The sequence below is a fragment of the Sebastes fasciatus genome, chromosome 5, assembly GCF_043250625.1.
Source record: "Sebastes fasciatus isolate fSebFas1 chromosome 5, fSebFas1.pri, whole genome shotgun sequence".
In the NCBI taxonomy this organism is placed as follows: Eukaryota; Metazoa; Chordata; class Actinopteri; order Perciformes; family Sebastidae; genus Sebastes; species Sebastes fasciatus.
In genome coordinates this window covers 20594387-20621977 of record NC_133799.1, presented here as the reverse complement: position 1 = coordinate 20621977, position 27591 = coordinate 20594387, and the positions used below count along the sequence as shown (strand labels likewise).

The following is a 27591-nucleotide window of genomic DNA, read 5'->3' as shown; positions in this document are numbered from 1 at the left end:
GCCTCTCGTGGTTTCTCCATGGACTACGGTTCCCCTTATATGGTTTTGGATTAGTTCAGCTTGAAGAGCTTTTTTTTGGGTCTGCAAGTGCTCATTTAGCAGATAAACAAGTTTGGCACCTTTTATCACCGGGGGGAGTTTCTTCCTATCACCAACCTCAATTAAAATAGACTAATATTCGTTATCTAAGTCTAATTATCTGTCTCAGTATCTACAGTATCAAGATGTATACTTTAAAATTTACCAACCCAATCTCATGGAAGGTGTATAAATAGCTCGACATTTTAAGGACATTCCCTGTGTCATGATAACGCATTTTAGACTTTGTTTAAGCGTGTCACTTATAAGCCACATGTTTAACGTTGTTAAACTTCTTTTCGTGTGTTATTTAACTGTCAGACAGTTTGGGGCCGTCGGTGAGCGTCTGTCGGCCTAGTTTTTATATGGTGAGACCGGGCAAAATATACCTATAGTGTCGCAATGACAGGATTTATGAAAACGTGGCCAGTAAATTCACAAGTTTTGTTAATGAAGAGAGGGCTCCGCTGAGAGTTTTAACTCCCTCTAACAAGATTGCTCTCTGAAGTTGAAAAGATTACTCTGGTGTATAAATTGTAAAAATCAACTGAGTCATGCAGCAAAGTATGAAAAGGTTAATAGATTCTAGGCAGTTCAGAGAGTTGATTACATAGTGTAGCAGTTGAATTGAGTCCTGTGCAAGGTCTCGTACAAACGCCTTAACCCCACTATCTGAAGGAGCTGTTGCTTCATTCACCTGCAGCACTTTTTATGTATTGTAATAGTTCGTTACATGCTGATCTTTAAGAATTCTTAAGTTAAATTATATAGTTATTGCACTTCAAGATACAAAAGGCAGCTCATAAGCACATTACCCAACAACAACAAAAACAAAGTGAATTTAGACCCTGAATGAGTCTCTGTAAGGGTTTTCTGAGAAAGTGGGATATTTGGGAATATTTACTTTTAAGTGATATTTTCTTTGGTGATGCTTATTTGGACAAAAGGAAATTATGTCATACCTCTCAATCAACTATCCTCATTTAAGACAGCCTGCCACTAGTGAGATCCATGCTTGTCTTGGCGGAGGCCTCGGTCTCGCACATTTGAAGTAGGTGTGAAAGGACGTTTGGCTGAATCACAGTTAGCAATGTGGCATGTTAATGAAAAACATTAAGAAGCATGACTGAAAACATCCTCTGTTCCCTGGGTGGCATGCCTCACCCCGCTGCCTCCGCTTGGTGAAGAGACTTTGTAGAAAAAGAGACTCAGTGTCTATTGCAGACAACGAGGATCTCAAGTTCTTTCTGATCTTGAAGAGAAGTTTAGTGGAAAGCCAATTATAAAGTGTTAGGGGCCTGGCGTAGTATTTACAGTTTGTGAAGTTTTGGTTTCAACTCAAGCGTAGAGAGACGTCAGCAAAATGTTGGCACAAATTAAAGTATAAAAGTTACATTCTCAAACGTCAATTTAGTCTATTCATACATAAAATTAGACCAAAGCTAATTAAGTACAGTAAGGACAGTAAGTGCCGGTCACCGCGTTACACATTCAAATGATGCAAGTCTTTTCGTAGGGAAGGAAGAAATTAATATACCAAACCCTTCAAGTAAGTATGCCGATAAGTGTAATGAATATCTTCAACCACTCTCACTGGTTTTGCTGAATTGCTGTCTGCCTCGTTTTTTGTGGTTTCCATAGTCAAGAGGGAGTTCATACTCATCAACAGACGGGCAACTTTTACCTCCTCGATTTGATGACGTCATATCAGTCTTGACGGAAGACCTAGAAATGAAAAGGAAAAGACATTTAAATTAGGATTAGGGCTGTCAATCAATTTAAATATCTAATCACGATTAGTCGCACATTTTTTATCTGTTCAAAATGTACCTTAAAGGAAGATTTGTCAAGTATTTAATACTCTTATCCACAAGGGAGTGGGCAAATATGCTTGCTTTATGCAAATGTATGTATATATTTATATCAGAGGGCAAGGGACCCCTTTGAAAATGGTCACACCAGTTTTTCCTCGCCAAAATTTAGCGCAAGTTTCGAGTGTTTTTTAGCCTCAGTCTGATATGGTCCCAACGGATTCTTTAGGTTTTCTAGTTTCATATGATGTCAGTATCAGTTCACTCTAGCTTTAAAACTGAGCCCGCTACAACCTAAAAATCGCAAGTTGCGTTAATGCATTAAAGAAATTAGTGGCGTTTTAACAAATTAGCACATTACTATCGCGTTAACTTTGACAGAACTCATTACTGTCAATGTAAAGACACCTCAAATTATCTTATCTAAATCAGCCTACCTTGGAACACTTATTGGCGTTGCTGTGTGCGCATGGACGCTCTCCTCCTGGTTGTCGAGCTGACTCTGCGACTCTGGGTCCTGCCCTGTTGCTCTGAAGGATAGGCCACCACCTGGGTGGCTAATCCCTGCACCTGCAGGCCCTCCGACTCCCTCATGCTCCTCGCCATCTGGGACAGAGTCTGACCCGGGTTGGTCTGCAGACGTTGGAAAAGGCTTTCTCTGTTAATTTTCCTCTCTGGACAGCTGAAGGTCAGTGCCACTCCCGTGTCCGTCTTCATCTCCCTGGAGAAACCGTCCGAGGTGCCGTCAAAGCAGCGGCCTATAGCGATCTCCTTGGCCACCCTGGGGTTCTGGTCTGTGACTGTGTAGATGCCGTAGTTGTGTCCCAAAGGATCAACGGGGGATAGCATGGTGAATCCATGGGACTCGTTGTTTTGAGCGACTGGTGGATGTTTGATGAGATACTCTTGTAGGAGGCCGTTGGTGCCAGTCCTGCGACAGTTCCCCTGTGGAAGAACTGATATGAGGGATCTGTCCACCTGAGCCTGATCAAACAACATGCCGCTGCATTTGAACTCTAGACAGGCTGCTGAGGTGTTTGCTTCTCGCATGTCCCGGGTGCTACGAATGTCTCTTATGCCATAAAGTTTGCCTTTTGTTTGTCGGTGTGTTCCTCCCAGATTCCTCGACCTGACCATCACTTCCTTCTGTCCGTGGATCTTGACCTTAATGTAGCATGCTCTGAACTCCTGGGGATTGGGCCACCAGGAGAGGTAGTCTCCCGTCCAGGTCGTCAAATCATTCTCCTCAAAGGGAACAACGTTGTATTCATACTTGTCCTTTTCCACTCTGAAGAATCTGAAATGATTTGCATCAATAGGGGCATTTTCACAACCTAATAAATTCTGATACGGATATATTGGCCCATTGGTCTCATCAAAATTATTTTGGTTAGGTTTTGCTAAGTTGATTCTGAAGGCTGTTTTCTTCAGAGCAGGATCATCGTGGTCTGAGCGCTGGTAGTCTATTTTATCCAGATACGGCTGAGACACTCCAATAATGTTTGGATTCATCTTGGGGGTAGAGGGAGCTGCTTCCAGCTCTTCCCCACCCATCGTCGCTGTGACATAAGCGGTGTAAGCGTCAGGCCTTATTGCGTCACAGAAAGCTGGTAAACAGGCCCCGTTGGATCCAGTTATGACGCTGTCAAAGCGGCCCCACGCCCTAGGATTAGATGAATATCCAGGTTTGGGTTCCAGATTGATCAAGCTGATCACAACGCCCTCCAGCTGTTCACTAGCCAGGAACTTGTCACTCATGTAGGCACGGACTTTGACGTAGCAGCGCCTGTTTTCGGGCACGTCTAAATTGAAGAGCCTGCGTTCTCTGATCTCCATGTTGCCTATGAGGAACGTGCGGTCCTCTCGTTTGCTCCGCCCGTGACCATCAGCGGTTGTTGCGGTGTAGGAAAAGTCACTCTCCTCTTCCCAGACTCCTGTGTCTGGGTTTAAAGACCACAGCTTCATTTTGGGAATGTGCTCTGGCATTTTGACATGCTGCGTGTCGAGAAGAACTTGAACAGCTCCAGCGCCGAGTACCTCCTTGTTGGCTTCATCTCTGAAGTCCACAGAGAACATGCCGTAGGTCCTCAAAGGGAGCATGTCGCCCTCATCGTCCACAAAGTTGAGATCACCAGGGGCCGCGGCCGCCGTGGTGATATTTCTTGGGTCAATGAATGTGACGCTGGCTTTCACAGTACCCTCATAGATGTCTCCATTTTCCTTGTGGAAAGAGTTGGGAGGAATCACCAGCTGACCAATGGGGTCTTCCCCTTCAATATCCCCTAGGTTAATAGAGTTGGTCTCTCCTGCATTGATATCAATTGGTGTCTGCTTTCTCATCACCTTCACATTGTGGTAGATGGACCCACCTTTCTTATCCAGGATGAACACTTTAGGAGTGTCTAGAAACTTCTCAGTGGGGTCAACAAAGTTTACCACTAATCTCTGCGTATCCGGCATAATTTGCAATGTGAATCCTCCTTGGTATCCAGTGGTGCCTGCCCTCTCTTTACCGATGTAGATGTGCCCAAAACGCAGAGGCTCGCCATTGTCAGCTGTGACCACTCTGCCACGAACCAGCACAGCGGGCTGCAAACACTTCTGACAGCTGCACTGCGTCACCGCCCGGATAGGGAGGCTGTAGCTCCCACAGTCGATGATTCGACTTTCCATATTTTGGACGCCGCAGCAGAAGCCAGCTCCATCTCTGCAGCGCATATCAAAGTCTAGGGAGCCAGCACATTTGTTGTGAGGGCAGCGGCCAGCATTGTAGTGCATGGAGTCCGTCCCGGGTTGAACGCAGTCCACCGGCAGTCTGATGAGGTGCGTCTCTGGGGTGGGATTGCACGCTGGCTTTCCTTTTGCTGTGAATAAGTTGATAAATTGCATTAGGCTGGTGTTGACACGACACATATAGAAGATAAATTAGTCATCTGATATACATAAAACATGAAAGGCGTTTTCTCAGTGCAAAAATGAACACAGATGTGCCATGTTGAAGACGTAACTGTTCCACTTTCTCTAAGACCTTGAAAGCCTGTCATATCTGTGAGGTTGTAATTATAAGATCGGGAGGTGCTGGATAATTGTATATCACTGCATGAGTGGAACAGGACACGTGTATAGTGAATAAATTGGAAGTTGCCAATTGAGAATTTGAAAAGATATTATTTCTGCCTCTCTTTTTCACGCATGGATGCACACACACAAACACTTAATTTATTCATACACACACACACCATGTCTCCATGGCCTGAAAGTACCTGCGAGTGGCCAAGTTGGACGGTGAAATGTGCATGAAAGGGTAATTAGACATGAAGTTGAAAAGAACATTTATTTACCAACCGTCCAGATGGGAGTTAGAAAGAAAGAATTAGTGTTCACCAGACATTGGCAGAATAATCAATGTGCATGATATCATGGTTGACTTTATAGTCAGGTAGCCTTGTTAAGCTCCCAATCTCCCAAGTAAGTCGGTAATTGCAGACACATGGAGCAGAGCGATTCGTATGAAAAGCCATTACTGTACTACTGATGACTTTACCAACAGGGCTTTGAGCTTCCTTTGATGATATGTAACTTCTAGTCATCTGTGTGAACTGTGGTTAACACATTTTATAGGAAATCAACTTCTGCATAATGTAAAATGAGAGAAGAAACGCTGTGTTAAAGGTTTTTCATCCTGCTCTGAGGCACACATGCCGCGTCTCCTGCCATAATGACTTTTGGAGTGCAGGGATTTGTCTGTGGCCTGGGATAGATTACTTTAGCACTCTTCCATGACAACCTTGTTCGTTAACCTGCGTCTTAGCTAACAAGCACCTGAAGGATATAAGCAATGTGTAGCTCTCCCACGGGGATGTGGAAACGCATACCTGTCTGACTCCAAGAGAGAAAGGAAACAGGATTTATCTACAATTTTGGATTTCGCCTCAACACCGGGTGTTCTGGAGAAATTGTGTTCGAGGTTTTACAGTGTCCAGAGCCATCACACACAATAAAGCGTCCCAGCTTAGGAAGCCGTAGTTTAAACCAAAGTCAACATAATAAAAACAAATTGCTCCAAGCGCAGCCAGATTGTGCAAGCCCTGATATTTTTATTTTCCCATTTTCTTTGCCTGTAATGTTTTTTTCCAATGACAGACAGTCTATTAACTGACTTTTCTCTCCCTCCCGCAGTTGTAGGACACTGTGGTTTTGTTTGAATCCTCTTTATGCATGGACATGGCTCGCGGATGACTCGGTTGGAGCTTGGCGCTGACATTCCTCTTAAAGTGAGGCAGCTGCTCTTTAACCAGTAAAATAAGTTGTGGTTGTTTGCATTTTGTCAGCGGTTTTACTCGCATCTGTGTAGACCTTTGACTAAACACGTCATTGTCAAAGGCACTGGGATAGCAGCCATCCTGAGCTATAATCCCTGTGTGCCGCTATCATCATAGTAAATTATTTTCTCTCCAGACTGATGATGATGAATTACAGTTTCAATTACATCACTGTGCCACTGACTAGAAGGAAGCTTTTGTGGTATTTTAACTGTGAGAACAAATTGAATCCAAATAGAAAAGGATATTTCTTTCATTTTCCTCCACAATTTTTGAGCATTTACTAGCACTAATAGACCCTTTTTGTGTCGACATCATTATGTCACAGTGTTAGCTGGAAGCAAAACAAAGGAAAGACAGGCAGCAAACAGCAGCAGTGGGCTAAAGTTACCCATCGAAAATGTCATCCTGCTGCTTTGTTGGGTGCCAGAATCGAGATATCACATACATTTGAGATGACAAACTGTGATTCAAGGCTCTAGCGAACCACAATATCGGCGTAACGGTTTATGCAAAAGTGGAAACATCCTAAGAACTACAGTTGAGAAATTGAGACACAATTGCTTTCAGTAAGAGAACCAAGACTGTACATACCGATCACAGTGAGGAGGGCTGGAGAGGACTTGATGCTGCCTGCAGAGCTGCTGGTCTTGCAGTAGTACTGCCCTGACTGCTCCGGCTTCAGGTTCCACAGTACAAGCTCATCTTCATACTTGTGCACCTTCCTGTCCAGCAGTGTCCCATTGTGGTACCTTTAAAAGTAGTTACAGAAATAAGAAAATTAAGATAATCTTCTAAAACTTTTCATTTAAAAAGTTATTTGTTGGTAGATACATACATTCATACATATATTGAAATGTATAATACCTGTAAAAATGTAAAAAAGTAAAATGATGATGTTACCACTTAAATTACAATGAGATTGAATATTTAAAGGTAAGAATTTATATTAACAATGAATCAAATAACTATGTGTAATGTGAAAGGGGTTTCTTGTAGTGATCAACCCGTGGAGCAATATCACCCGACTCTGCAGTTCCCCTCAAATCTATTTAGCGTAGGATTCTCCAATAAGTAGCTTGCGAGCCACCAGTAGCTTGCTACCCGTTTCTGAGTGGCTCACTAAAGGTTTAAAGAATATGTACATAAAAGGTAAAAAATAACTTTTTTCATTAGGAATAGACGTTTTTTTTCATGAATGTGTGTCTCACTTGCGTTGCGAGCGGGTCAATCGGTAAAAGATGTAACGACGAGCGCCACTTCATAAGAGTCCACAGCAACTGGGAGGGTAAAGGAGCTGAAAACAGCGCTTAAAAGGCAACAGTCTCTGTTTACCAAACTGACGAAGAAGGCCAACGCAGAAACAGAGGCTTCGGTTAGTTGCGCACATCCTAACGAAACCCGAAAAGCTGAAATGCTATTATAAAGGACTATAAAAGTAAAACATAAATTACGTCTGCTATCGGTGATGTACGACTTGGTGCTATGAGTAGCTCTTGGCCGCTTTCATTTTGTCAAATTGGCTCTCAGAGGCCAAAAGGTTGGAGACCCCTGATTTAGCATCTTTCAAGACAGCAACTTTACTGTTTTGGTTCAGTCTCACGGCTCTCCTCAGCGTTGTTTTTCAGCCGTAGCAGGCAGATGTTTTCAGCCAAAAAGGCTCTGACATACCTACTGTACGCTACCTGCCCTGCACCAAACAGCAGATGGGATAAAGCCACTAATTGTTGAACATAAGGGAGTACTTAGCAGCTAAAGAGACATTATTCTCAGGGCTTGTTGAAGACCAAAACATGTAACTGATTAATGCCACTTTAATAAAAAAAAAAAAATGAAATTAGATTTTTTTATTTCACAATGTATTAAAGTAATCACTCTGTTGCTAGCTGTTTTTGTGATTAATAATGTAATAATGTGCCAGAACTACAATTCCTCTCACCAGTAGTATTTATCAGGTGTTGGCGATCCCGTTGCCTTGCAGCACAACATCACCCGTCCTCCATCATAACGCACTTTGTCCTCCGGGTGCTTCACAATGTACGGCTTTTCTGTGGAAAGCGGAAAGGAGCAAACCCTCAAGACCTTCCTCTGACTATTGCAAATGGTGCCTCAGAGTTTTGAGACCTCATTAAACTCAGTCAAACGTTTCACTTCATTCTCACATTGGTCCCTGTTGCTTATGAAAAATTATCGTTGAGGGGATTACGCTTTCAAAAGCAGCCTATTTTTATTTGGTCTCCATGCAACCAAGCCTGTAAGTGCTCCAGACAATGTGAAGTCTTACAATAGGCCAGACTGTTTATGTTGTAGCTTTGTCAATTTCCTGCTTTCTACAGTCAGAATATGATGGAGGATTTACTGGCTCTGTGGAATGATAATAATGAGAATCAGAAAACTCTTTCTTGAATAATGCTCTTTTGAGAAATAGCAACAACAATTTGGTTTAATTGAAAGCAACAAACATCAATAAAAAAAGATACTTTTTTTATTAATAATCTTTTTTATTAGCACTCACCGGCTGATTTGAGGACAGCCCGTACCCAGGACGACCCTGTGGTGTTACTGGAGGTGGAGATGGTGATCGGGGTAAACTTATCCTTCTTGATGGAGATCAAGGTGGAGCTGGAGGAGCAGATTCCTGTGAGCCTGAACTGACCTTTGGCATCTGTAAGGGCACGGATCACCTTGGGGTGGCTGGCTAGTGCCACCCAGGCTCCTCCCACAGGGGCACCAGTCACACTGTGGACTTCTCCGTGCACCACGTGGTCGTCACACGTACACCGGCTGCAGTCCTCGTTGGGGCGGCCCTCGGTGCACACAAGCTGACATTTGGCTATTGGGGAGAAAGACAGAGACATGAGCACAAACACCCATATAAAGAAAGATATCACACCTTTTACAGCGTAGATTCAGCATACCTGGGCATGGACTCTTCGCACACTTCTGTATTTCAACAGGCCGTCCAGTACACTCAACTGTTGCTGAGCTCCTCGCACAGGTCCTCCTCCTAACTCTGCGACCTCCACCACAGGTCGCTGAACACGTCCCCCACCTACCCCACCGATTCCACTTGGCTGATCACACAGAGACAGGAATGATGTGAGTTTGGAATTGAACAAGTAATAGATATTAGTATTTTCTGTTAAAAAATGTGATACATTTTTTCTTTAATTCCGTCATTAAAACTTTATACAGAGTGGTCGAATGAGAGCTGTTAACTCTCTTGTGTATAGGCACCCCATGTACATAGGACAATCATTATTAGCTATTAAATGGTGCGGTTACACAGTGTTGTGGGGATAAAAGGTTTAAGGAAGCTGAATAAATAGCTGAAATTGAAAGATCGCTGATTACAAGTAGCTCTATCAAAAACACTTGAACTTGAACACAGACAAATCGAGTGTAAAACTACTGCGAGTGATTTATGGTGCTGGAAATTTTGTTTTGACTGAGTTTAGTTTAGTCAATGAGGCTTCCTACTAAATTACTGCAACTTCATCATCATCATCATCACATTTTCAATGTCAGAATCAATACCAGAACTAAAGTTTATGATATAACAATCGCAGCTGTAACAGTTATACTGTATATAGGAAAAAAATATTCCAGTTTAAATGTAATTTCTGCATTTCATACAAGTAAGGATATTTTATTTGAAGAATTAACATTTATTCTACTGTACACTAGATTTCTTGTACAAAGCAATATGATATTTTATTCACCTCCCTTGTAACCCTTCACATGGGAGGTCATAGGTTGGGGTCAAGTACTTAGGAGCTCCTTGGTTGTTATTTCACATGCAATCTCATCACATTGTATAATTTACAGAGAGAGCATGTAGGATTTGGTGGCATCTAGTGGTGTGGTTGCATATTACAACCATCCCCTCCGCTCATTACTCCCTTTCCAAACCGTGGTAATGCCGTTCACCTTAGAGGCCATCCTTAACATAACACTACTTCAGGAGCAACAGAAGTCAGACAGCGGCTGGCGGTACCACGGTTTTGCACTCCGCGACTCACGTTTCCGCAGTTTTACAAGCGTGTCGGAGGACTACAGTGGCCTTTGGGTAATGTAAAAATGCTAAAGGCTCTCTCTCCGTTCTGGGCTATTGTAGAAGCATGGCGGAGAATCATGGTGGACTTTCTTAGTTTCAGGTGATTATACACTAAAGAAAACATAGTTATGAATATTATACTCCATTTCTGCTAATAGATCCCCCGAAATATTCCTTTAATGTACTGTTAAGTTAGGTTCGGGTAAATCTTGTGATTCTCACCTGTACATGGAGGGTTGGAGCACTCCCTCCTTTCTGAATGGTGCCCCAGGCACGCTGGCACCAACAGGAGAGGCATGGGTTGGGTGTTCACACATTTCCTCTGGCGGACCTGGATGCCTACGTCGTCACAAACCGCAGTTGAACAGGGACCCCACTCACTCCAGTCAGTCCAGTAGCTCTGCACTAAACACACACATTGAAGAACAGAGTGAGACATCCTGAGCAAAGCTGCTATCATGTGCTGCTGTTTGCAAGCAGAATCAGGAACAGGAAATAACAAATATATTAGTCAACATTATTTAAGAACATTTAAAGGGTGACAGTGCTTGCATGATGCATGTATGTGAAAATGTGTATTCAGGCATGTGTTTGGTTGTATGTTCATATCTGTGAAGCGGCAGCTTGCAGCCCTGAGCTGCTGTCGTCAGAGTTACCTGGGGGACACTGAAAGCGGACATGGTAGTTGGAGCAGACGCGGCCCAGTGGCTGCTCCCTGTTGATGCACCAGAAACCCTTCTCCAGACTGGAGTGGACCACTTCCCCGGTTTCTGCCGCTGCCACCCAGTCTGTAGTGCGAGCCTCCATGGCCGTGGGCCGAGCACAAACCCTCTCCCTGTAATAGAAACGGATCGCCTCCAGGCGCTCATAGTCTCCATTCCCTCCAGGATGGTCGATGTTGAACCAAGACGTCCACTCTGTCACGCCTGGAGGCACAAGGAGGGGAGACATGGATGAAAACCAAAACAACGGAGGGTTTGAATGGGAAAAAAGTCAGAAAGAAAAAAAACAATTCTCAGGATCCAGAAATAAGGGAGGGGGTTGGAGCTGGTCTTACATGGACGGGAGACATGGGTCAGGACCAAGAAAAAGCAAGAGGGAGGAAAACAGCAGGGATGGATATGGGTTACAAACTTTAAGAGGAGATCTGCTACGACCATTTGAAGCTGACTTCATGCACCCCAGGGAGCTTTGCTTTGTCCAGGTTATTTCCAGGCCCCCTGGCCAGACTGATGAGGTATATTGTCTAGTTTTTTAGTCTGCTGCACATTCTGAAACCTGAGCATATTCTCAGGAGAAATATGAGGGAATCAAAACAAAAGAATGCATTATGCAACAAACTGATTATTTCTTTTGTTCACAAATGAGGCATTACTCTCATGAGGTTCTCTGGTGACGGGACAACAAGACTAAATACTGCTGCTCTTTTCTTCAAATAAAAAGTGTATGTGCAGTGATCAAAGCCTCCGCTCCAACAGCTGACTGTGTTAAGCGCGACAAATCACAGCAGGTCAAACTACAAAAAACAACTTCCTGTTGTTTTTATCTTTGCCTCACGGCTCTCCCTCAGCGGCTCCCCTTCGATTCTCAAAGTTTGAAAACCACTAACAAGCTCTGAATATCACTGCTGACGGATTCATTACCTGTTGTCTGAGTGTCAGTGAACTTGTTGAGGGCCACTCTCCTGATTCTGTCTGACTGGCTCCTGGTCCTCAAAGGTCCTGCAAACAGGGAGAAAAACATCTGGATATGAAGCAACACGCACAAAATGTATTCAGTCGAATCCTACAGATTACATTATGTCCTTAAAAAGTTGGTTTAACATAAAAAAAAAGTAAATTTGCTGCCTTAAAAACATGAGTAAACTCAACTTGAAGATAAGCTTAGTTTCAACTCAAAAAGTTAAGTACAAGTTGTTTAACAAATGATCATTTGTTATTTACACATGATAATCTGAGAAACAGCTGTTATAATATCCATTCAAGAAAACCTGCTTTATCTTGACAAACATAAAATTCCACACTATTTCAACTCACAGTTTCAAGTTAAGATAACAAATACATTCAGACCAAATTTCAAATTAAGTGGTCAAATGTTTTTAAATTATTTCTACTTTATTCCTTGTCTTGACTAATAATGTAAAGTTTGTTAGTTTCCTTAAACTTCACACTGAATTAACTCACAACTCATTTGTTCAAAAATATCAAATTTATTTTAACAACAACAAGGTCTCACAAACTATAACATCGGTTTTTGGTACATTTTTAAAAAATGATAAGTGTCTCCACCAAATGCTGATAATGGAGAGGTGAAAGCAGTTCAAATTTGGAAGATGGACCAAAACATTCACAAAGCTCAATGCCACTTGCAGTAAAACAGATATCTTTTTAAGAATAAAGACACAGCCTAAACATCCATGTAATCAAAACAATATCCAGGTTACTCCAATGTATTACAAGAGGGAGCGATCAGGATTGAAAGAGTGAGAGAAGGGAGATGGAGAAAGAAAGAGAAAAGTGAGTCAAATAGATGGAATGAGTGACAGTGAGATTGAGTAATAAGGAGGGATATGGCGTGTACAATCACACAAAATGTGGGATACTAACCGCTTAATAAAAATCATACAATTAACTGCACTTTCATGTCTAGAAGATTCCCAATACACATAATTCCATAATAGGCACGCTTGGCCGGCCCGGCTTTGTAAACAAACCACAGAGAAGCTCTGATTACAACACACACGGAGGGAGAGCGACTTCATTCTCTGCTCCGGTAGACATTACCCCTCTATATCTATACATAGAAAATAGTTGTTTGATGCTATATTAATGCTCTGAATATCGTATAGAGAACCTTTAAGTGGTTACATTAAATTGACTTATTAAAAAAAAAAGTCCACACATTTCTGCCTCTGATATTTTTTAGCAGTACTTGGCTTTTGCGTCACATGGTCTGTTAGATCAATTTTGAACAGTGTCAAGCAATTTAAGCGTGCTCCAACGGCTTGAGATGTTCATATCACTCCTTGCCAGCATTCAAACTTGTTTTCAGAACGAGTCTATAATGTTTTTCACCTCTGATTTTTTTCAACATTTGGTCCACACATTACTTTATCTAGGGAAGCAATGTTCAACACTGCAGAGTAACCTTTTCCTCCCAGTCGAGGCTTGAGATGTGCATTCATCAGTCTATAAATTATACCTCAGTAGATGGTTTTCTAGTCCGTGTATCCTAGCTGAGCATTGGTCGGGTTTTATCTTCATGATTACCCTCTGCAGGAATTCAAATGAGTACTTCATGTTGTGATGGTACTCCAGATTAAGGCAGTACATGGTCTCTCTCTCTCTCTCTCTCTGAGGAACAATCGTCTCCTCCACCACCACAGCCACGTTGAAGATTTCAACATGAACAGCATCATGTAGGACGCCTTCAATCAGGAGTCCAACATGCATATCCTTCTTAATGACATCCAGGGTTTCACCATGAACCTAAAACAAATGGGCAGATTTAATCCTTATTTACATTTATGTTATTCTAGTAAATAACATGCCATACAGTTGTGGTCAAGATATGGAGATTAAAATTACTTTGGAAAGAGTTCAGAGCAGAGCTTATTATTCATAATTTGGAGTAAAAGAAAAACATATAATATCAACTCACTGCATTATCATAAATGCTCTTTTTACTAGTTCAATTTCAAATGTTTGAACTGATTTGAAAGATGTACTAAGCTTTTAGTGAAAAGAAAAGTTCTGTGATATTGCAAACTAAAATTGACATGGAAAACATTTACTTCAGTCACATTTAAAATGAATACCAGTGAATCCAGTTTCATCATTATCTTATCAATGTATAAATATATTTTCTTACATCCTGTTTATCTCAGAAATATCCTCAGAAAAGATACTTGGAAGACCAAATCGAACAGCTGTTCTAATGTTCTCGTTTGTGCCCTAGATACAGTTAGGGCGCGTTCACACCAACCTTGTTTAGTCCGGCTGAACCGAACCCTGGAGTGTTTACCCTCTGCGGTTCATTTGGTTGGTGTGAACGCCAGACTCGGACTCTGCTGCAGACCAAACAGCCGCTCTCTGGTCCGCCTCAAACACATGAACAGAACCTGATGGTGCTCCATGATTTACTTTCCATGATATCCAGCAAGAAATTAGAAGCAGTTTGTTTTCTGTATTGTCTTTTTAACCGCCAACTGTCTAACCAATAATCAAATGTCGTTTCCACCACTAGAGTTTTGTTTACAATTTCTGGACCGTTTGAGTTTTGCATTTGTGAACGCAAACCGGACCAGTTGGAAAATTTAAATAATGTATCATCCTCGTATCGTATTGTATCGTATAATGTATCAACCATTGGTTCGGTACAAGAACTGACCTTGGAGACAAGGTTGAGTGAATGCAGTAGAAATCCTTTTTTTAGTACACATTAATAAGTTCATTTCTATACATACCTGCTTATGATGAAGACACCACAAATCACTGCTAAGGGTCAACCTCCTGCTTGATGAAACAGCTGCGTTGTACAACTCCTAAGACTTGGCATCTAGTCCATCCAAGAATGACTGCAGTCAGCAGCAGATCTGTGTTGACCATTGCTGTGATGACATAATATAAATTGATATAAGACCATAAAGTCAATAACATTGTATTAATTTTCAACACAAAATCCTGTTTGGATTCTTCACACATGCAGCCCACGGCCTCAGAGGAAATAAAATAAGTGTAAGCCAAGCCTCTATTGAGACCAAAGCAGAAATATTTACATTTTTAGCTTTATCTTTAGTGTCCTCTCCGTGAGAGAGAGAGGGAGCGGCGCTAGATGGAGTGAAATGTTATTTTCTGATTGTTTCATGGTGCTTATGTCCTCAGTACAAATCCTCAAACACTCAGCAGATTATCACCATGTGCTTTCACTTTAAAATAAATGCGGCAACACACAGACACCCTACAAATTACCTCATAAACACACCAGTAGACTGGTAAAAAGCAAGCAGCAGCTATAGTCTATGGTGGTGACTCAGTTATTTGCATGCCAGCCCATATCCGGAATAAATAGCCCTTTTCCCAGCAGCATTTTGACATGTGCAGGTACAATGCATTGCAGGGTAAACACAGGTGTAATTGACAAAATTAATTATGGTCCCGTTTAGCCTTGACTCTGACTGTGTAGCTAAGTAACTAGCTAGGTGACACTAGCTAATGTTAGCAAGGATACAACCGTTATAATGCGGTCACATTCTCAGAGCGCGGTCATTGTGCTTTCCTTTTCACCAGACAAGAAAGCTGCAATGTTATTCAATTTTAACGACACAAATTTAAAAGCAATATTGAAAAAATAATACAAACCCACCTCTTCTTTTTGTCTTTGTGTGAAGCGGGAAACTTCATGTAACGTTGGCGTTCCTCCAGTTTGCCTTTGCACCATGATAAATCAGCCGCTGGTAGTAGACCGCTGTTGTTTTCTATAGACTTTTTCAAACAACTACATGTAGGGCTGTCAAATCAATCAATTAAAATATTTAATCATGATTAATCGCATCATTGTCCATGATTAATTACGATTAATCTCAAATTAATTGCACATTTTTATCTGTTCAAAATGTACCTTAAAGGGAGATTTGTCAAGTATTTAATACTCTTATCAACATGGAAGTGGAGAAAATATACTTGCTTTATGCAAATATATGTATATATTTATTATTGGAAATCATTTAACAAACAAAACAATGACAAATATTGTCCAGAAACCCTCACAGGTACTGCATTTAGCATAAAAAAATGTGCTCAAATCATAACATGGCAAACTGCAGCCTAACAGACAACAACAGCTGTCAGTGTGCTGACTTGACTATGACTTGCCCCAAACTGCATGTGATTATCATAAAGTGGGCATTTCTGTAAAGGGGAGACTCGTGGGTACCCATAGAACCCATTTTCATTCACACATCTTGAGTTCAGAGGTCAAGGGACCCCTTTGAAAATAGTCATGACAATTTTTTCTCACCAGAATTTAGCGCAAGTTTGGAGCATTATTAAACCTCCTTCACAACAAGCTAGTATGACATGGATTCCTTAGGTTTTCTAGTTTTATGATGCCAGCATCTTCACTCTCGCTTTAAAACTGAGCCCGCAAGCTAAGAAATTAGTGGCGTTAAAACGTATTTGCGTTAACGTTTTATAATGGCGTTATCTTTGACAGCCCTAGTTTTATAGTGAAAGCTCTGTCTTACTTTCTTATTAAAAAATGTCTCTGTTTTTCCCTGGCGTCACCTCGTCCACCTCCCTTTCCCAGACATGAGTTAAATGAACACTGACAACCTGGACAAAACTCACAATTAGTCAAGACAATGGACCATTAAAAACTTAAAGTTTAACTTCTGAAAACTTGAATTCATTATCCAAAACTTGCCATAACTTAATGGGGCTATGAATTATGAAATATGTCAGGGTTCTATGGATGCAAGTGTATTTTTATTATTAAGATGTTATTGAAAATGAGGTTTTAATCAGCACCAAAATTGGAAACAAAATTAAGTCAATCAAATGAAGTCATGTGCTTCAGTACAAAATCTGATTTCTTATTCTGTGTGTCATGTTTTGCAGCAACTTGTTTGTAGCCTACACACATTCATGTGCACACTAACACAGTCTGAACACGTTGTGTTTTTCTTCACGGCATGAAGGCTCTTCTAATTACACGCCTTCGCTCTGCCCTTTATTTTTTATTCTCTCCATTTTTTCACTTTGTTTTTAGTCACAGGCCTTCAGTCTAATTATTCGCTGAAACAAAGACTGCAGGCTTCTTGGGCGACTTAAAATGCTTTGCTTCTTTATCCATTTTGTTCTTTCTTTCTTCTCTTGCAAGCTTTCATCAATCTGGTTTCTCCTCTTCCTTCTCCTCCTCTATCTGCTCCTCTTCCATCTCTTTCTGTAGATTTTTCTCACTGCTGCCCCTCCTCTTCATCCAAACTGTGGAACAGCCTCTCCATCCATCATGTCCCCCGTGCTCTTTGTCACATGTCTCCCTCCTCCTCTGTCTGCTTGTCCTCCTCCAGTCCTCCCTTCTCCTCCTCTTGATCCATCAACAAGCAGCCGCTGTTGAGGATGCTAATCAAGCTCCAGCTGTGACAAATCAGGGCATGCAGTCATCTGCTCACCAGAAATCTTCACTTTAACTCGCTCCATCACCTCTCTCACTCCACACACACACACACACACACACACACACTCACACACACACACACTCACACACTCACATAACTTATGCAGCAATTTGTTGCCGATTTCTTTTGTGATCTTAATGATATATGATTACAATGTATACACACACAATGCACACACACACACACACACACACATAGCATGCCTATATCACTGAGTCATTCTTACATCATCATCATCATCATGCACGTGCTGCTTGCACACACAACAGTGAGAATCAGATGAAGTTGGCTTATTAGAAAGAGAAAGATATTCAACCTGGCACCTCGCTGTAAATGTGGCTCTTTGAATTATTAAACATGCACCGTGACTCGTTTTCCCTCGTGCTTTCTCACTTTTCCTACAATTTAATTTTTTTTATGTTTTCAAATACGTCAGTTGTTTTCTTGACATTTCGTTTCCGAGGTTTCACTTGGCTGTGCGGAAAAAATATAAATGTCATGGTCCATGACAGAAACAAAAAGCCGCTTATGCAGCCTCAGTGTGTACGTGTGTAATATGTGCAAGCACTTAAGCCGGGGACACACTGTACGATTTCAGAAATGTTGTTGTGTAATTCCTACTCCTACTTTACAAGTAGATCGTATGCCTTGTAAAGCCAAAGCTCATGATTTATGTGCTCACACTGTACGATCCGATCGACAGACACGACCCGAGTGCTCACACTGGACTTGTAAAATAAAAACAAAAACACAGCCTGTCTGCTCCTGCGGGCCGTTCTGGCTGTTGACAGTTGTCAATAAAGATCTGTTTAGAAAGCTCTGAGGCAAGTAAAGTTTGTTTGCTAGCAGAGGTGTGTACCAAGCCCCCAGGAAGTACGTCGGGCTTTGATTAAAATTTTTGTAGTGGCCAAACGGCGGTACTATAACTTCCATGTCCGTCACGTGATGCCATTGGGCCCAAAAATACTTTTTCCCGTAGACTTACATTGGAAAAAAGATATCTGTAACTCAATGTTTTTGAGGTAAATCAACTTCCCAGTACGAACACTTGAATAGCCCTTATTTAAGTCATTAGGTCCTAAAAGTTGTAAAATGCTCTAATAGCCGAATCCATTATAGTTATATTCCTTCATCCATTCATGTGAATGAGACCCAGACCGAGGGCTGGATAGGGCTGGGAGGCGGAGTTAAAAGAAACGCTACTGCACCTGCTCTTTGGGCCCAATGGATGCGGAAGATCGCCGGATGATCCGTGTACTTTATCACTCGGCAGTCGAGCCATTTTGGCTTCATGTGCCACTGAGCAACTCTCATAGGAATGAACAGGAGCCCGCCTCCAACCCTGTATCCAGTTCTCTTTATACGGGTCACAATGATGCTAACAAGGCAGAAACATGCTGCCTTGATCATACCTGTGCCATTCCTGTCTGCTGAAACGTCTAAAAACAGATACGTCGACGTATATGGACTCGCAGGTGGACAGTATGGTTTGTCCGTTTCGCAGAGAGAATTGGATATGAGCTAGCTACGTTTTACTATATCTAGTTTACATTGTTCACTTGATAGCTAAGCGCTGATTACTGACGTTGGGGAATCAACTGTGTGAGAGCCTGTGGACGGCTGACCAAAAACACTTTCGGAAAGACACCACTGAGTTTACGGACAGAGACTCCCAGCACAGAGGCCAGTATTGATCCCAGTCCCAACGGGTTTTTACGGCTTACTTCAAGTCTTTATTGTCATGCCAGGACATTTCTTTTCCTTTTATTAGATTTAGCAAAGAAGAATAGAAGCAGCTCAACAGAACAAAGATCCACTGTCCAAAAACGTATTACGTAAGTTTTAGGGTAACAGTTGACCCTCATAGCTTTTAGCTTTTTTATGCCCCTGGCTTTAAAAACCATTGATAGGTTTCCATATCGGCTTAGCCTGTCCGATACACTGGAATAGCTGGATAAACAGAAGCAAATGCTTTCACACTGATCTGCTGGGCAGATGTGGCTCCGCTCGCGGGTTTAGTTGAGTAAATCAAATCAGATAGTTTTTCCACCCTTTTGTCTCCTGAATCTGTGTTGTGTTTACAATCAGCAAAGCTCCAATGTTCACTCTGAAAACTTTTCTTAATAAAATAATGCAGTGAGGAGACACAGACAACCTTTTTGTTTCACTTAATTAACACTGACTTACAAACTTGTGGTTAATTAATTACCCTTAAAGTGCATCCATTTATTTCCAAGAATCATAAAGCAGTTTTCATGCTCTTGTTAAATAACGTTTCGTTCTCGCTCGCACCAAAACAAAGGGAATCCACAGCACGAACACTTGGCTCCTGATTATCATTTCAAGATGTTTGACAATGAAAACAAACTAGCAGACGATTCTTCGAGTTTTAAGAGGTGATTAACGGTTTTTAGAAAGTTAAAAGAGGAAACCCAAATGTTGGGGTAGTGACCTCAGTTACGGCCGGTGTGAACTGGCCCGGTTCCCGTGGCTGACTCACAGAGCTTATTGTGCTTCTGAGTGGTATGTTAACACTTTATGAATTTTAAAAGCTGGGAGATTTTATTGGGGCAGAGCTTCAGACGGCTGGTATGTGAGGGAATTCACCTCATCTAGAAGCTAGTTTTTCAAGCCAAAGGGAGCGAGGTTAGAATTTATGATTTCCTCTTTAGTGCTAAAATAATCCACCTTGAAGTGCTCCGCTGGTATCTTGTTTGTCCTTGTTCATGTGCTCTGTCTGTGTGGGTTTGGTTTTGTGCTTTGCTGACACATATCGCTTTACAATTTTTACTTTTCACAGCTAATGTAATACAACCAACAAGTCCTCCCCAAAATATGTCGTCCATGCCCTCTAGAACGACACATAAAGGTGTTTTCTGACCTGACGGCCCTATAGAGTGCTGCAGGGATGACGTATTTTTGTAGGTCAACCAGGAAGTTAGCATCGCACTGGTTCCCTCGACAGAAAGCCAATGGGATTGTTCCATTGGGGTTTGCATTTTTGCAGAAAAAAAGCTCTGTGGTAAACAAATGTTTATGATACTTACACGTTTTGTTCAGCAAGATAACCTCCACAAATGAAAACCACTTTTAGGATTTTTGAGGCATGAATGCAATCACCAGAAGTAAAAAGCTAACGTTAGGCTATAACGGCTATAGCGCGACTATACACAACGAGGATGTAAAGGTGCGATGGCGTTAAGTAGTCTCATATAGCCACTTGTTAGCAACCGCCCTTTTTAAGACACATTAAGGCTTCAAAATTCACGAGCGGGGTATTTATCGATGTATTTTATGTCGTAGAACAAAACGTCAATTTCTCTTAAACTCTTAAATGGCCTTATTTCAGGCATCTAACCAAACACCCATTCAAAAAACACATTGAAGTGCTAAAATGCTAACTCATTTCTAGGTTTTAGGACTCCTGAAGCACTCTATTAGCGGGATAACAGTTTGTCTGTGCCTTCCAACCATTACAAATCAATGTTGAAAAATAAATCTTATGATGTGACCACTTAAAAAAAGGTGTGGTTAGGTTTTGGCACAAACACATCTTGGTTAAGTTTAGGGAAAAATCGTAGTTTGGGTTCAAATGAGAGACTGTCCTCCATCACTTCAGCAAGTGCCCCAAAACAACATATGTTTACTTTCAAGTAACGAAGCCCTCTGGCGGAGTTACAGTACGACGAGGACAAAGGAGGAAGTCAAGTGACGTTGTTGGAGACGTACAGGGAGGAGGTCGGTGTGGACGAACAGGTCAATAAAACACTGTATTATAACACGTTGGACTGCTGTTTGTTTCCTGTTTCCAACCACAAGTCAACATTGGGGTTTTCTTTCAAAGCATGACCACGATCGTTCCTTAACCTTAACCACGTGTTTACTGCTGTAACCATGACGACAAAGCTCCCCTAACCTTAAAAACCTGTCTGTTAATTTGGAGAACTTGTTGGAAAATGAGTCAAGTTGGGGGACCTTCGTCATCATGGACAAAACGGACACACAAGGCACGTTTTAGCATCTGTATGAGACGCACCAGGCTTTCAACTAACTCCAATGTAAACTCATCCACATCATTATTAGACGTAGACGCAGACCACAGTTTCACAATGTTGACTTCGTGTTACAATGTTAACCGCGACCGTTTGACAACGTTAATCATGCGCAAACCTTCAGCGTCAAGATACTACGCAAAGGCCGCTGGCAACATATGACTAGTAGGGATCATGTAGAATAAACACATGGTTAAGGTTATGGATCGATCGTGGTCAAAACAATGTTGACGGTCAGTTAGAAACGGGAAGCGAACATTGGTCTTCTGTGTCAAATACCAACACTTTGACAAGGCCATTGGCGGAAGATACCAACGCACAGGGCAGCCTTTAGTGTCGGTATGAAACGCACAAGGCTTTCCATTAAATACAATGTAAACCCATCCGTGTCAATATTAAACGCTCAGGGAAAGACCACCGGGAGTGTGGTGACGTAGTTTAAAGAGCGAAAGTGACACACCGGGCGGGCGGGAGGGGAGATGGATGGGTCCATAAAACACAAGACTTTCATCCAGGAGACTGCTGTTCATGTCCCAAGCATCCTGTTATAATCAGCTGTTTGTTTATGTCCCCTTTTCATAACGTTCATTGTCATTTTCACTGTGCAAACGTAGTAGTTTTAAACCCAACCATGTTGTTTTTTCCTAAACCTAAGCAAGTGTTTTGGAAGTGTTCTTCTATGGAGGACAGTATCACCTTTGTGGGTTTGGTTTTGTGCTTTGCTCACACGAATCTCTTTACGATTTTGACTTTCCACAGATAAAGTAGTGGAAGGCGCATACAGATGTATCACTTTTCCCTGGCACTTTCACCTTTGACCTGAACCCTGCCATGTGACGGTTATTATAAACACTGTGACCCTCGTAAACCTCGGACAAGGTAACAAGATACATTACAGTGGCACCAATATATTGGAGGCTGGTTAGCGTCTCGGTTCCACATATAGCCACGGGCCAAGCACTTGAATGCCTCACTATATCAGCAGCAAGTCAGAAAACATAGCTACTGGATTACTTTGTATCCCTGCACTGCAGCCATTGTCTTCTCCACCCGCTCTGTTGTGACAACTGCAATTCTTATTTTAGAGGACTATCTTTGGATTCAACAGTTTACGTCACAGTGGTTCGTGTTCTTATAGCCAGGAAGGCTACACAAAGGCAAATCCTCTGCTAATAATCACCAGTGCCTTTTTCTCTGCTTCACTCTCTGAGTGGGAGTTTTCTGCCTTCGCCAGAATCTGATCAAAAAAGCTGCTGAAGAGAGGAAGAGGGAGGAAAATACAGGACTTCATGAAGTTGCACCCAGAATGGATCAGTCAGATTAGAGCGGCATGGTTGTGCCAGATGTATGTTGGCAGAGAGACCAGGGTTTAAATAGAAAGTCTGGGTCCTGTTTATGATATAATATCCTTACAAGAGGGAGAAGACGTGAAAACACCATCCCTCCCCCATCAACGTTATGTAACTCTGAGGACCAGGTTGTACAGTATTTTGTTGATTAAATCAGTGTTATTTCACGCATGAATTCGTTGATATGTGTGTGTGTGTGGGCTTGTGTATGTGATGATCTGTTTGCCATGTCATATGGAAGCTGTTTATGTGTTTGGCTTAGCTGAGGTGTGTGCAGTTGCAGAAGAGTCTGTTTTCTCTCTCTGCATCTATCTCTCTCTTCATCCTCAAAAATCTGATTCCTAAAACATCTGCAGTTCATTAAAATGCGGCAATTTTGTCCCTGACATTAACTAATGATGCAAATCAACCGCATGATTTAAGGATTTACAAAGGTATAATAACAAAGGCTTTCAAGCATTTCCCTCCCCGATGCTATTAAAAACACGACTGGGCAGCGTTGAGCTATTTCCGCATTAAAAATTGTCTGCGAGTCCTCGCTTGAACCTCTGCACCTGTGCACAGGTACAGAGCCAGGAGCTGGAAATAGCTCAAATGAAAGCAGCTGATTAGTCCCGCAATAAATAATATCTTGGCACACCAACACATGCATGTACACACAAATAGAAGAAATGAAAGATGCGAAATGGCTCGGAGGTTGTTATTAACGGGAATTTGCGTCTTTCCCCTTTGATCTACTGTAATCCCTGTCTCAGTCATTAAAGTCAGCTGGCCAGACAGCTCTGTGTTTGGGGCAGACAGTGGTAAACATCTGGAGAACTGTGCCCCTGGGTCTGACTCACAACGTCCCTCCAGCTGCTGCTCACATACACCACCTAGCTTTGCCTGGCATGTATGCGACCAGAGAAGAAGAGACGATTGGGAGTCTGGTCAAAGAGAGCAGATTACAGGAACGTTTAAAGCAGGATTTATGCTATGTGATGTTAATGCCACCAATGTTCCCCTCTGACTTACAATGGGCATTCAGCAACAGCTGCCACCTTCAAATAGGAAAACAGCTCATAAATCTGTAAGGTGTATGAGAGAGTGAAAGAAAACAAGGCGAGGAGAGAGAGAAATAGGTGGAGAGAGGTGAAAGGAGGGGGTGTGAGGGAGAAAGGTAGGGAAAGTATTTGCGAAGAAATTCCTGAGGGAGACAGATTAGAAATAAAAGAGGAACAGATGAAGACAAATGGACAGATGGAGACTTTAGTAGTGGACTGAATGCAGCGAGAGAAGTCTGAGGCCATCAAAGAGGAAAAAGAGGAAAGAGTGACATGCCGGCCAAGTTGACGGGGAAAAGAGCACGGTAAAGTCATTTTACCTGCGCTCTTTATCCCTCCGTTTTCTCATTTAGCAGAGCTCAAGCCCAGCAGGTGGGAGAGTGGGTCGCTTTGGTTTGTGATTACTGCTTCTTGTTTCCAAGGTGACAGGGTTTATATCTTTAGGGCTCGGCTGGCGCCACGTTTTGAGGGTGAAGCGAGGACGAAGTACACCACGCTTACTGCAAGATGTGGATGTTCCGCTTAAGGAGCGTGGAGCAGAGTGTAAAATTTTACAATCCATTTTAAGGCCGCGGCTTCAGCGCTCAGTGTTCAGAGTCAATCTGAATCACCATTTATACCTTCTTCCTCTCCTCATCAAACTGTCTTTGATGCTCTCATCAGTAAATGGCACGAAGCCACTGCAAGACATTTACGGCTCTGAGGCCTCACAGTGCAACAAGATAAAGAGAGCGCCCGTTCTTTAAAGAGGAACTATTATGCTTTTGTGCTTTTTCCCTTTCCTTTAGTGTCTTTTATGTCATTTTTTTACATGTAAAAGGTCTGCAAAGTTACAAAGCGTAAAGTCCACGGCAAAGGGGGCTCAGCTTCGTTTATACTCGCGCGACACACCGTGGCGCGGGCCTCCGTAGATGGCGCGCTTGCTACAAGCATGCACAGAGGCGTTTATGCTTAGTGTGTTGTTCGCTGCAATATGCTCCAAAACTCCAGAGGACGTAGAAACAAGATATTCTGTGGATAAGCAAGAAGTCAACAAGTGGTACCGGAAAGGAAAGTAGGCTGCCTGGCAAGAGTAGAAAACACTAAACACCGACGTACGTAACGCCAAACATTGCATTTGTGTATTGTAATTATTACTGTTGCTTACCTCCAAGTCAAAATTACTTTCTGTCTCTCGGTCGCGTAGTTAGAGAGGTGCACGACAGAGCACTGCAAGAACTTGCGGAGCCTTCACGCACCACACGAAAGCCGCGATGACGTAATTTTCTGGCGCTTGCACCTCGCGCTGGCTTCACTACGGCGAGCATAAACCCGGCTTTACTCTCCCCCACAGAAAAAGTGCTCCTCAACTGCCTGAAACGCCTCGCTTTAAGTCCTGCCATTTCTTCTGTAATGTGGTGATGTCACCAGGTAACACATTTGCATAATACCTGTGTAGCAGATAGATTGTCACGCCCTCAAACAAAGCTAGTTAGAGCGGAGTCTGAAGTGTTTGTTCGGTTGATGGCAGAATCAGAGCAGATTGGGCAGCACAGCCCGTATGAGAAAAATAAAGTGTTTTTTAAACCTGAAATACAAGTATGAACCTGAAAATAAGCATAATAGGTCCTCTTAAAAAAAAAAAAAATTAAAAAGTTAATGGGGAGCAGCTGTAATGTGGACAGAAAGTGACAGCTCTGGAGAAAAGTGCTGCTGTGTCATTCAGGAAGAGTGGCGAGCTTTCAAAGGGGGTAATTTGGGAGTGAAAAACTTGTTATCTGGAAGCATCATGGTACAGTCATTATGTAGCTGACAGTTCACCACGGTAAAAAAGTAAGTTTAAATCGTCTCTTTGTGAGAAAATAGAAGCGAGTGGAGCACTACTCAAGCCTTCTTCTCACCGATAGCAGCGGCTACTGTGCTGCAGTCTGTCAATATGGACACAATGTGTGTGTGCCACCACAACCTGTAGTCACCTGCAGCACTTCAACAGAGCCCTTTCTAAATTAAACCTCCTCCTCTTCTTCTATCACCACATGTGGTTGATTAGCCTGGTGATGAAATGTGCTGCTTATTTAACAATCGAGATTAGGAACTACTGAGGTGGTCTATAAAATAACACACGTAGCCAAACACACACCCTTATCTCATGAGCTCACCACCAGAGTCCTCCTGCTCCGACATCCTCAGGGAAATGCCGTCAACTTAGAAAAACTCTACAGTTATGTCAGTGCACATGTGTGAGCAGTCATACACTGGCCCTGTGTTCTCACAGCATGAGATTACTTTGAATAAATCTTAAAATTGGCTGTTTTTCTGGTATAATTTTGCTGAAATTTTGTTGTTCTGGTTTTTGAAAATAACAATAATAAGCGTTTTCAGTCTTACCTTGGCCCAGAGCCGCTGCAGCCAGGACAGACAGCAGGAGTGCCACCTTATTTAATTCCAACATGGTCCCACACCTTCAGTTACAGATGTTTCTTCTCTGATCCTCTACAGAATTGACATACATTTAAGATAAAATTAAAAAAAGTGTTGATTCTTGAGATGAGTAGCCGCTTCAGTTTGTCAGGTGTGAGTGATGCTGCTGGTCGAGCCGAGCTGCTGCTCTTTCCCTCATGTGAGTTAAGTTGCTGAGTTGGAGACAGGAGCTCAGGCGTTTTTAAAAGAAGGGGCATTGGGAGTGCACACCAATCCAGCCCCTCTCTGCTCACCATTGGCCAGTGAAATGTAACATCTGGGTCCCCCATATCATCTTCCAAAAAAAGGTGAAGGTATGGAGGGGGTTGAGAGAGAGAGAGAGAGAGAGAGAGAGAGAGAGAGAGAGAGAGAGAGAGAGAGACACTCTTGGATAGAGAGAGGGAGGGAGTGTGTGTGGAGGGGCTGTTACTGAAAATAAAAAAGGTGTTTTCCTCTTCGTCCCAGCAAGAGCTCATAAGTTTAGACTTTCTTTGCAACAATATTTTCATATTTCATTGATTTGTAATCCTCTCTTGCTCACAGAGCAGGTGTGTGCATGCATCTGTGCAAACACAGAATAGTTTACAATACTTTTGGATGTTTAATTGCCTTTTTATTTTTTATAAATCTTTTTTTAAACATTCAAAATATATGAAATTTGTTTGACACATAATGATCATTCATGATAACAAGACTTTAACAGTTTATTTAATCTGCAATGGAAGCAGCTCTAATTGTCTTCTGTGAAATGCCATGTCCTTCATTGTCTTTCTCTGTCTCACTCTTTTTTTTATTACTTATCTGTCTCTCCACCAGACACAGGACAGTGCCAGATGCTGCTCTGCCTCTGGTTCGACTTCTGGTTCAGTTTTGTAACTTTTTAACAGTCGCTGATTGCAGGGCGATGCACTGCCAAAGAGTGGAAGTGGCGTCATATGGCATGCCATTCAGGAAAAACTGCTCAGGACGCAGACACGAGAGGTGCTTATGAGGTTCCTTTGCATTATGGCAATTGTTGCAAATTAGCGACAACGCTTGTAAAACAAATTCATGGCAGTTAAAAATGTTACTTATATTCAACTCTTACAAATCGCTCTAGGTTCAAAATAAGATAAAAAAAAGGTGATAAACAACATTTTAAGTATTTTCTTTTCAAAATAAAGACAACTCGTGAGAAAGGAAATAAGTTCAATATATTATTATTCCGTCCCTGACAAAGTTTTCACAATTCAGTGGTAGAAAGTAACTCAGTAAAGTACTGCA

The 27591-nt window shown here is 42.1% G+C and overlaps 1 protein-coding gene across 1 annotated transcript; it reads right to left on the bottom strand.

Annotated features, from left to right (window-relative positions):
- Positions 1 to 1628: 1628 nt before the first annotated feature.
- Positions 1629 to 26382, bottom strand: cilp2 (cartilage intermediate layer protein 2). The gene is made up of 10 exons (XM_074635660.1): positions 26257 to 26382; positions 11912 to 11989; positions 10925 to 11194; positions 10491 to 10673; positions 9130 to 9285; positions 8727 to 9044; positions 8151 to 8259; positions 6806 to 6963; positions 2327 to 4753; positions 1629 to 1803 (listed from the first exon to the last, which is right to left on the bottom strand). The coding sequence occupies exons 1-9, from the start codon at positions 26318 to 26320 to the stop codon at positions 2337 to 2339; spliced, it is 3753 nt and encodes a 1250-aa protein (XP_074491761.1). The 5' UTR covers positions 26321 to 26382; the 3' UTR covers positions 1629 to 1803; positions 2327 to 2336.
- Between the last annotated feature and the right edge of the window lie 1209 nt (positions 26383 to 27591).